This window comes from Sphaeramia orbicularis, unplaced genomic scaffold (assembly GCF_902148855.1).
Source record: "Sphaeramia orbicularis unplaced genomic scaffold, fSphaOr1.1, whole genome shotgun sequence".
Taxonomy (NCBI): Eukaryota; Metazoa; Chordata; class Actinopteri; order Kurtiformes; family Apogonidae; genus Sphaeramia; species Sphaeramia orbicularis.
This window is the reverse complement of record NW_021941592.1, coordinates 72,916-84,974: the sequence shown is the minus strand read 5'-3', so window position 1 is coordinate 84,974 and position 12,059 is coordinate 72,916. Positions and strand designations below refer to the sequence as shown.

At 42.3% G+C, this 12,059-nt stretch overlaps 1 protein-coding gene across 3 annotated transcripts in view; it reads left to right on the top strand.

Moving 5' to 3' along the window:
* Positions 1–2,044, top strand: part of LOC115416338 (calcipressin-1-like) — a 28,866-nt gene extending 26,822 nt beyond the window's left edge. For all 3 annotated transcript variants that reach the window (XM_030130083.1, XM_030130082.1, XM_030130084.1), the window contains 3 exons: positions 513–686; positions 797–956; positions 1,042–2,044. In XM_030130083.1, the coding sequence (XP_029985943.1) occupies positions 513–686; positions 797–956; positions 1,042–1,226 (519 nt within the window). In that variant the 3' untranslated portion in view covers positions 1,227–2,044. The remainder of the gene's footprint in view (positions 1–512; positions 687–796; positions 957–1,041) is intronic.
* The last annotated feature ends 10,015 nt before the right edge of the window (positions 2,045–12,059 follow it).

Below are 12,059 nucleotides of genomic sequence, written 5' to 3'. Positions count from 1 at the left end.
TACTCAGCCGTAGGTGATAGTATGGATCCAAGTTATTATTCCAAGAACGACCGGCTTCCATGACTCGCTGGGCGTCCAGTTCCTCCACACTGTGGGTTTGAGTTTGAGGACAGGAGGAGCTCCAGCTCAGGGGGTTTCCACACACTTCCTCCACATCTTTTCCACGCCAGAGCCGTTGCGAGCGAGATCAAAACGCCCTGTCTTCCTCAGGTGTTCACAAGCCTGTGCTTCTGTGTACTCTGGGTCCTGCTCTGAAAGATCGATCTCATCCACTATGAATCAATTACACAACATTAAAACAAAATCGATCTAAGATCGATTAAATAGATTTTTTTCCCCAGCCCTAGTCTCTCGTACATCTGTTCCTGTACACATGGATGTTAGTGATAAGCTGCAGTGCTGTAAACATTTGAAATCAGATCCTTAAAAGTGTTTGAATGTCACCTGTAAAACCGTCCAAACCCTGGCTGTGTCCCCGTCCTCACTCATCCCCTTTCCCTCTGTCCCCCCAGACCAGTTTCGAGGCCTTGTTCCGCTCCTTCGACCCGGCGGTCCAGTTCCAGTACTTCAAGTCTTTCCGTCGGGTCCGGATCAGCTTCAGCGACGCGCTGGCGGCCGCCGAAGCCCGACTGCGACTGCACAAGAGCAACTTCAACGGCAAAGAGATGAGGCTGTACTTCGCCCAGGTAAGGTCTGCGGACCTGTGGACTCGGGTCCCAGGTGGGGGGGGTGGACCGGGGGGGGGCGGTCTGGGTGGTAGACTCAGCCCATCTTTGTCTGTCTGTGTGTCCTCCAGTCCGTCCACATAGGGAGTCCTCGACTGGAACCTCCCAAACCGGAGAAACAGTTCCTGATCTCCCCCCCGGCGTCCCCCCCGGTGGGCTGGGAACAGTCTCAGGACGCCACGCCGGTCATCAACTACGACCTGCTGTGTGCCATCTCCAAACTGGGACCAGGTGATCACACAGGACATACAGAAAAGGTCAGATTAAAAACCCGGTTCTTAGAAAATCTGACGGTTATTGTTTGTGTTGTTTTCAGGGGACAAGTATGAGCTCCACACAGCCACGCCCACCACCCCCAGCGTGGTCGTGCACGTGTGCGAGGACGAGCGCGGCGACAGCTCAGCCCCGGACGACAGCGACCAAGATGAGAAGCCCCGCCCCCCGCGGCCCAAGATCATCCAGACGCGGCGTCCTGACTACACGCCCGGCGTCAAGCAGTGAGCGACGGTGAGGGGGGCGTGGCCAACGCCGTAACGGCTACAACATTTCATCCTGACGTGATTGGTCAAGAGCTGAACATGCTGTCAGAGCTTTGAGGAAGGGGTGGGGACTTTGAAACGGCGCCCGAGGGCGCTGCGACGTCCCGTAGACGAGCATTTCATAAGACGGAGAGAGAGAAAACCTAGTGTCGAATGCTGCATTCATGTCCCATGGGAAAGACAGGACATACGAGCTTCTTTGGGTCAATTCATGCTCAGTTCAGCTTTGAGTTCATCTGAGGTTTGGACGTTCAGTGGATGTCGACGATCATGTGTTCGAATGTTTGATCATCCAGCGTTCGGAGGCTTTTCATGTGTGTCTTTTTTCTGTGTAAAACAAAAACGCATCCTGAACCCGATGAGACTGAAACACATCATGTGTGTTATGCTGCCTTCAGGTGCTATGGGAATGTGGTAAACGCTAGTTATGAACACTCCCCTATGTCGCATTTTCCACTGGAGAAGTGGGAAAAAATGTTGATAAAAATGACCTTTGACCTTTTCAACATGGCGGATTCACCACGAATGATAAACGATGCTTTTCTTAACGACCTGCTGCCGTTAGCCACGATTTCACACATTTAGAACAAACACAGAAGAATGAACGCATCCAAAACTGTTTTACCCAAGTAACAGGTCATGATAAAATGTGTTTCTGACATTTTCTTTATTTTGCTACGACACAAGTGTCAAACATGCGTCCCGGGGGCCAAATCCGTCCCCCCAAAGGGTCCAGTCCGGCCCTGTAGGATGAATTTGTGAAATGCAAAAACAGATATTAAGATATGAACAATCCTTTTAGTTCAGGTTCCACATGCAGACCAGTTCAATCTCCAGTGGACAGGACCAGGAAATACTATCAGAATAATCTATAAATACTCACAACTCCACATTTTTCTCTTTGTAAATATAAATCAGCTAAAATTTACTTAAATGAGTGTCCATTTGTGTCCAGAACAGTTGTCCTACAGTCACAGAAGTGTGTGTAAATAATGCTAATCCATTTGTGCACAGACTACTGATATTCTCTGACAGTGGAAGCTCTATTTTCATAAATATTGGATTTGGAATAGCACGTGGATGTGAAAACTTTTGCTGGTGGACGGACGTGACATTACCCATGATGCTCTGGTCAGTCCCAGTACTTTATTAGGAATAAACTTCTAGACTTCCTATTGCTAATTGTGCTCTTCTTCATAAATGTTGCTATTGTGGATCTAAAACAATCCCAGCTGACACAAAAACACTAAATGTGTCAGTGGACGGATGTGACATGGTTGTTGTGGATCCCATCATACTGATGCTCTGCAGCCATGTCAGCGTTTACACTAATGATCCCTGTGCAAAAACTAGGAGCACTATTATTTATTGGATAGTTTAGCATCAGACTAAAGAGGAAAGAACAATCTAGAATTGTTCTTTGTGTCTAAAAATGCTTCTTATTGTAAAAGTGTTGATGTAAACAGTGCTGTGTGCCATTCTTCATGTATGTATTGGTGGAACAGAAGCAGGATGGATCAGCACCATACTCCAGATTGAACCTGTACAAATAAAACATGTGATATGGAGGAGAGAATCTGGGAAGAAAAACTGGGGAATCCAAAAGAAGAGAAGATTTGTTTTTCAGGTAAATTCAGTTCAAATATAACTTGGCCATTTGTGACGTGAAAATATAGCATTAATTGTGCTGAAATGGTTCATTTTGGAGCTGAAAACATAGTTCATATGAGCATCAACATGTTGAACAGAACTGAAATCCTGTCCATTTGAACAACTGTCATTTACCAACACAAAGTTCCTTTGGATTCACTGAGACTGATTTAATATGAACACAGACACAGAAGAGCTGTGAGCACATGTGAGCTGATATATTTTCTTGTATTTCCACTAAAACAAAGTATAATTTCATAAAAAATGTGAATAATCTGAACAAATGTGAAGAAACTCAAATGTCTTAAGAAAAATAAGTGTAATTTTCAGAACATTCAGTCTGTTCTTAAATGTTTGTTTGTAGATCCACTGGGATCTGTACGTTATAGTGAACATGTGGAAATGATCAACTGAAGCAGAACAGTGTTCAGATTCCACTGATTCTTTCAGTTTGTTCATGTTATTCACATTGTTTGAAAGGACAGTTCATAGACGTAAGCATTTTCGTTGTTTAATTTGACCTTTTTCACTGTAAAACAGAAAAATTCAGTGTTGACATTACTTCCATATTGTTCTGTTCTTATGTGACTGGTCCGGCCCACTGCAGATTGACTTTAGCTGAATGTGGAACTGAACTAACGGGTTGGACAGCCCTGCGCTACGACGACAAAAACACTCGAGGATCAGAATCGGAATCGTCTTTTTCGTGTTTGTGTTTTTTACTCCAGTCGGCGCAACAAGATGAATGAATAAAAACATACGGAAGAAAATAAGAAAATAAAACGTAAGATCAAGAAAAAACAGATGTACAATCTGTGTGTAAATAGTGCTTTTACGTTACTTTGTTGTTACAGAACGCAGAATTTTGCTCGACTTGAACGTGACATGCCGGTCATTTTTCCTGACGGCACCTGAACGCAGCGTCATTCCCACGATATGAATGCAGCATGGTAGTGCGAACCCGTGAATGCAGCGGGAAAAGCTTCAGTTTAACGCCGTCACACTGTTCCTGTCCGTCAAATGCCGAAGTTGAAGAGTTCGTGCGGTTCCTCTTCGCCGCCGTTCACTACACACACCGTCCTTCCTGTGGTGTTATTCGGGGACTTGTCTCTGTGTGTTTTTTGCTCGTCGTGTCGCTTCTTCTAAACTGTTGCTTTTTAATACTCAGTTGCGATGTTTTGTATTCAGGCTAATTAACGGCAGTGGTAGACTTTTTGATTTGTGGCGATCGGACAAATGCAGCCGACGTCTGTGTAAAAGAAGAAGAAAAAAAAAAAACCTAAGAGGGCTGACTTTATTCTGGAGTCCCCACATGGGCTATACATAAAAATACTTGAACTCGTATTTTGGGACAGAAGCTGTTACATCTTGTCGTCGGGGCCTGTTGATAAGAATGTTTGAATGTTCTCCAAAAAAAACCAGTGGAACTCCGTGTGTTGTTGTGTTCATAAAGACTGTTTGTACCCACATGTGCAGGTAGATAAGTACGTGTGTGTGTGTGTGTTTCTGTTCGGCTCAGTCGTCGTTAATCAGAGCCGACAGATCCAGGCTGAAATGTGTCGTTTTTTGCAGTATTTGTCCAATTATCGTGCGTTACATCAGCAGGCAGTTCCACTTCTTCATGACATCATCGACAGTCGCTTTTCCATCGAGCCTCAAACTGTGCGAGTATAGCTAGCACCTAAAAAATGGACCACATGGAATAATAACGATTTCACCAAAAGTCTTTTTTGTTCTTGCAAGAGGCGGTTTTTCGGAGCAAAACTGGTGTGTTGCGCAAAACTGCGATGGAAAGACCGTTGGAGAAAAAAAAACAAAACAGATGTTGGAAAGAGTTTTAAAGCGAACATGCGGCGTTTTGCGCGGACACACGAGGAAACCCGATCATTTTAGTCCAACGCTCCGAAGGTTTGACGGACTGTCGGTGTCACGTTTGTCCGTCCATCAGCAGTTTCTCCAGAATCGTCTTCTGCGAAACCGTCAGAATGAGTTGACATTTGTTGTGGAACATGTTTAGGGTGAAGGTCTGCCGAGTCTGTTCACTGAAGCACAAATATGGACGTTTCACATTTGTTCGCAAGTTCGGAAAAGTTTCAAATCCCCACTGGTTTAAAATGGAACACATTTAAAAGTGTTTTAAGTTGAAACCAGTTGAACATATTGATATAATTACTGTTGGTAAAACAGAGGAAGTCACAGATGGACTCTGATTTGGTGCCATGACCTTTGACCTTAAGTGACCTTGAAAGGTCAAATGAATGTTAATGAATGTCTTTAACTCTGCTGTTGGACGACAGGAGCCTGGGTCTGACCGCGTTTTCTGGGCTGGAGAGCACACCTGAATATAAGCCCCACCTGAATATAAGCCCCTCCTCCTGAATATAAGCCCCTCCTCCTGAATATAAGCCCCACCTGAATATAAGCCCCTCCTCCTGAATATAAGCCCCTCCTCCTGAATATAAGCCCCACCTGAATATAAGCCCCTCCTCCTGAATATAAGCCCCACCTGAATATAAGCCCCTCCTCCTGAATATAAGCCCCACCTGAATATAAGCCCCTCCTCCTGAATATAAGCCCCTCCTCCTGAATATAAGCCCCACCTGAATATAAGCCCCTCCTCCTGAATATAAGCCCCTCCTCCTGAATATAAGCCCCACCTGAATATAAGCCCCTCCTCCTGAATATAAGCCCCACCTGAATATAAGCCCCTCCTCCTGAATATAAGCCCCACCTGAATATAAGCCCCTCCTCCTGAATATAAGCCCCTCCTCCTGAATATAAGCCCCACCTGAATATAAGCCCCTCCTCCTGAATATAAGCCCCTCCTCCTGAATATAAGCCCCACCTGAATATAAGCCCCTCCTCCTGAATATAAGCCCCACCTGAATACAAGCCCCTCCTCCTGAATATAAGCCCCTCCTCCTGAATATAAGCCCCACCTGAATATAAGCCCCTCCTCCTGAATATAAGCCCCTCCTCCTGAATATAAGCCCCTCCTGAATATAAGCCCCACCTGAATATAAGCCCCTCCTCCTGAATATAAGCCCCTCCTCCTGAATATAAGCCCCACCTGAATATAAGCCCCTCCTCCTGAATATAGCCCCACCTGAATATAAGCCCCTCCTCCTGAATATAAGCCCCTCCTCCTGAATATAAGCCCCACCTGAATATAAGCCCCTCCTGAATACAAGCCCCTCCTCCTGAATATAAGCCCCTCCTCCTGAATATAAGCCCCACCTGAATACAAGCCCCTCCTCCTGAATATAAGCCCCACCTGAATACAAGCCCCTCCTCCTGAATATAAGCCCCTCCTCCTGAATATAAGCCCCACCTGAATACAAGCCCCTCCTCCTGAATATAAGCCCCTCCTCCTGAATATAAGCCCCTCCTCCTGAATATAAGCCCCTCCTCCTGATATAAGCCCCACCTGAATATAAGCCCCTCCTCCTGAATATAAGCCCCTCCTGAATATAAGCCCCACCTGAATATAAGCCCCACCTGAATATAAGCCCCTCCTCCTGAATATAAGCCCCACCTGAATATAAGCCCCACCTGAATATAAGCCCCTCCTCCTGAATATAAGCCCCTCCTCCTGAATATAAGCCCCTCCTGAATATAAGCCCCACCTGAATATAAGCCCCTCCTCCTGAATATAAGCCCCTCCTGAATATAAGCCCCTCCTCCTGAATATAAGCCCCACCTGAATATAAGCCCCTCCTCCTGAATATAAGCCCCTCCTGAATATAAGCCCCACCTGAATATAAGCCCCTCCTCCTGAATATAAGCCCCTCCTCCTGAATATAAGCCCCTCCTCCTGAATATAAGCCCCACCTGAATATAAGCCCCTCCTCCTGAATATAAGCCCCTCCTCCTGAATATAAGCCCCACCTGAATATAAGCCCCTCCTCCTGAATATAAGCCCCTCCTCCTGAATATAAGCCCCTCCTGAATATAAGCCCCACCTGAATATAAGCCCCTCCTCCTGAATATAAGCCCCTCCTCCTGAATATAAGCCCACCTGAATATAAGCCCCTCCTCCTGAATATAAGCCCCACCTGAATATTAGCCCCTCCTCCTGAATATAAGCCCCTCCTCCTGAATATAAGCCCTCCTGAATATAAGCCCCACCTGAATATAAGCCCCTCCTCCTGAATATAAGCCCCTCCTGAATATAAGCCCCTCCTCCTGAATATAAGCCCCTCCTGAATATAAGCCCCACCTGAATATAAGCCCCACCTGAATATAAGCCCCTCCTCCTGAATATAAGCCCCTCCTGAATATAAGCCCCACCTGAATATAAGCCCCTCCTCCTGAATATAAGCCCCACCTGAATATAAGCCCCTCCTCCTGAATATAAGCCCCTCCTCCTGAATATAAGCCCCACCTGAATATAAGCCCCTCCTCCTGAATATAAGCCCCCTCCTCCTGAATATAAGCCCCTCCTGAATATAAGCCCCACCTGAATATAAGCCCCTCCTCCTGAATATAAGCCCCACCTGAATATAAGCTCCTCCTCCTGAATATAAGCCCCACCTGAATATAAGCCCCTCCTGAATATAAGCCCCTCCTCCTGAATATAAGCCCCTCCTCCTGAATATAAGCCCCTCCTCCTGAATATAAGCCCCACCTGAATATAAGCCCCTCCTCCTGAATATAAGCCCCTCCCACCAAATTTGAACAGAATCTCCTGTTTGTTGGTCCATGGGCCCCAGCTGACTGTCCTTCTTCCTGCTGAGCGCCCCCTGGAGGCCGTCAGCTCGTATAAACCTGTACTGGAGCCGCATCGTTGGAGAAGCCGCAGGGTTCAAAGCGTGAGAAAAAAGTCGCAGCTTATAGTTTGGAAAGTACGGTATTTTTGAATTTGGTGCGGGATGGAAGGATATCGATCCTTCTAGATTGAAAACATCGCAGATTTCTGTTGGTGTTTCCGAAGGACTGACATCTGCGATAATAAAGAATCTAATCATCGCATTTGGGATTTAACGGAAAAACCGACGTTACGTGCTTCTGTTGTTTCGACGTTTAGTAAAAATGGGTAAGGTTTTGCGCAGACGTTCGATGGAAATGCGACTTCTGTTCCACAGACATGAACTAACGGAGCTAAATGAGTAAAAAACACCTGCGTAAAATCCCAGTGTCATTGAAGGCAGCGCAGGCGAACACACGTCTGTGAAAGTACGTTTGTCGGATCCGCAGCCGAATGATTCACTGTCTTTGGAAATGCAGCCAAAAAAGAAAAACACATGGAACTAATAAAATATGACACGTTTTTCAAACAAATGGACTTTTTCTGATTAATTTTGAGAAATAAATCAGCATGTTTTCCAAATGGGTCTGTCATTTTAATTGAATAAATGATCTAATTGTCTTTTTCCTGTTGGTTTCATCTTATTTTTAAACGCACCACATCCACCCGCTCATCTGTCCACAGCCGTCTTATTTTGTCGACGTTACCTATTATTTCATTCATTTATTACCTTTTTTTGTTCATTGTATTCATTGCTTTGGTTGTTTTTGTTCATTTTGTTGCTTTTTTTTTTTTTTTGCTTTAAATTATTTGATGATTTGCTTTTTCACATCATTTATTATTTCTTTTTTATTATTTTATTTATTTATTTTTCCATTTTATTTCTCATTTATTATAAACCCAGAGTGTCCTTTGGCTGTTTTTGTTCATTTTGTTGCTTATTTGATCCCTTTTTTTTTTTCCCCTAAATTTATCCTGTGTTTTTCCTGTATAAGTCACCTGTAATTAGTTCAATAAGGAATTAATATATTTATCAGTATCTGGACAAATATAGGACAGATTTAATGATATTTAACAAAGCAAAACTAATTACAAGAGTAATATTTGTGGAGTATTTGAGTACTGTTCCTCTGAATGACCAGCAGAGGGCGCCATTACAGCGCATTATAATAAACTGAAAAATAGTTTGATTTACAAGTCTGTTTGTGCAGTTTTATGGAGAAAAACAAACATCAGAGGTTATATTTTGAATTATATTTTGGTGATTATGCTTTTTTTTTTTAAGTATGGAGAATTAGTGTGATTTTTAAAAAAAATGTTTTTATTCATGCACTTTAAGGAGTATTTAGTGGGATTTAGGAAGCAAAACTGTACACTTTTACAGAGTTACATCAGTTTTCATTCATTTAAATTATTTAGTATGATTATTATTTTTTAACGCTCAGTTATTGGTCATTTTAATCAACAAACAAACAAAATGCCAGTAAATTAAAGGCAAAATACTCATTAAAAAGGAAAGAAAATGAACAAAAACAAGGAAAATGATCAATTCTATCAATAAAATTAACAAAAGCAAATAAGAAAATGTACAAAATAATAATGTGGAGGAAATAAGCAATAAAATGAACAAATGAATTAAAAATATAAACAGTGATTGACCAGTAAAACCTGTAGAGTTGGATCAATGACGGTGGATGGACACACTGGCTTTATGTTCAATTCATGACAGATTTAACCTGAAAAAGTCACTTTTTTCTCCTGTTTCTGTTTAGAAATATTAACCTTTGAATTTAGTTTGAGATTTTATTAACGCATACGTGGTCAGTAAATTTAAATATAGGAAAAAACATGATTTACAGTGAAAAAAAAAAAGCCAAATGCAGAGGATAATATTAGAATAAATGATGATAAATCATTTAAATGTAAAGACAAATAAATAGAAAAAATAGTTTTGGGTCTTTAGGGGTTAAAAATAGATAAAATACAGAAATAAAACATCAAATACATCACGCACTGAAAATATTAGAGTAAAAATATGTCAGAATGTGGTGGTACTTGTAATCTCTACAGTAAAAGTACCAGTGTTCCAGTTCAGCAGCGCCCTCTGCTGGTGGTTCACAGGAACATGAACACTGTGCAGTTATGAGGAGAAAGTTTGATTCTAACTTAAAAAAAACACTTTGGAGCTCATGGAACTCTCCACCTTACATCAGCAGACACAGTTAATAAATATAAATTACATAGATAGATAGATAGATAGATAGATAGATAGATAGATAGATAGATAGATAGATAGATAGATAGATGGAACAGAATGAGGCCATTATGTTTGTATTTTTGAAGCAGGACTTTTTTTTCTTTTCTTTTTTTTTTTTTTTTGGTGTTCTTAAAAGTTCATTTCCTTGTGACTGAACAGACTGTGTTTTTACTGAAGTCTGTGTTTTCCTTCTTGGTCATCAGCAGGTCAGTAAATGTTCAGAAATAAATAAATAAATGAATAAATAAATAAATAAATAAAGAACTCACTCACTCACTCACTCCTCCTCATGGCTCTGATGGGTGTCACAGTCCAGTTGTACCAGCAGGTGGTGTCCAGCAGGGGGCGCTGCTGCTGCTGCTCCTGTGCATTCTAATGGGCTGGTGCTGTTGAATGCACTGTTTTATTCGTGCGTGTTAATGAGATGGATTTGAGAGTACAGTCTGAAGTATAATTACTGATAATACTTGTACTTTTACTTCAGTAATACTTTGAAAACACACCTTTGACCACCTTGTTTTTCATTTTACCTTGTTCTTATATTTAATTACCTTGTATATATTTTATAGGTTGTATATATTTCTTTTTTTTGCCTTTGCGTATGTGAATATTTCTCTGTACTTTTATTTTTTATCAGTATTTTTTATGTTATTTTCAGTCTTTTGTTTGCACTTTATGAATCTGCTGCTGAACAGATTTTCATTTTCTATGTAATTTCTTGAATGTTGACAACATTTATTCACAGTTTGTTTTTGTTTTTTTTTTTACTAATTTTAACTTTAAACTTTTGGACATTTTTTTTATTCTAAAGGTTTCTTTCCTTCTACTGGTCTGTATTTTAATGGTTTCGAACATGTAAATGGTTCCAGATGTCAGTCTAGTTCCTGTTGATCACTGACAGAAGTCAGATATGGACTTTCATTTGGGTCCACGACCTTTGACCCTGGGTGGCCTTGAAGGGTCAAAGGTCAAGGTCACACATGTTCACATAAACAGCTTTTAGTGAAGTGTTTGAGACTCATTCATGTACAACATGTCATCATCATCATCATCATCATCATCATCATCATCATCATTATTATTATTATTATTATTATTATTATTATTGTTGTTGTTGTTGTTGTTGTTGTTGTTGTTAGTAGTCAGACCCAGACCCAGATCCAGACCCAGATCCAGACCCAGTATTCAGACCAGCAGGTGGACTGTCCCTCTAAACATGGTCCATCTGTTCGTTCTTTTCTTTGTGTTTTTTTTATTCCATAAACACATTCAAATCTCAGAATGGTGCTTTGTTTTTCTTTACCTCCTCCAGGAGGCTTTGTTTGTTTGTTTGTTTTGTTTGTTTGTTTGTTTGTTTGTTCGCAGGATAACTCCAAAAGTTCTGGATGGATTTTCAGGAAATTTTCAGGAAATGTTGACACTGGCACAAGGAGGAAATGATGACATTTTGGTGGTGATGGGGGGGGGGGTGTCAGATGTCTGTTGTTGGAGGTCTGCGCTCTCTCAGTGCTTTTCTTGTTTGCTAGTGCTTCCAGGTCAGTAAATGAACAGTTCATTTGGTTTCTGTGATTCCACAGCAGAATGTGTGACGGTATTAAACTGAACTGTGTCAGTGAAGGAGCACATCTGAAAACAGCTGTCAATCAAACCGCATTCAGCCTTTGGACCCGTCCTCCGATCAGCACATGGAAGCTCGGTGTCCAGCCCGGCCGAGCTCCGCCCACAGCTCCGTTCACCCCCAGAGACGCCGAGCGTCCGGGGGCGGGACGACAGGTGTCATGTGTCCAGTGCTGGTCCAGTCTGTAGTGGTTTTAAAGCAGTTCCACTCAGTCCCATTGAAGTGCATGGACGCTGAGCGTCTACGGACAAATGCACTGAGCAGAGATGGAATGAACAAACACAGACACGGGAATGGAGGAGAAGTGAACAACATCCAGTCCACTGATCTGGGATCAAACTGATTCTGAACCAACTGGTCTGAGAGATGAACGTGTTCCAACACATTTGGAGTCAATGAAATGAAAACAACTGAACAGATTTGAGCATTTAATGGGAGTCATTTTAGGAGAAGAGGAGCTTCCACTGCAGTCTGACACAAACACCTGGGATGTGACCACATACGGACACTTCAGTATCTTCTA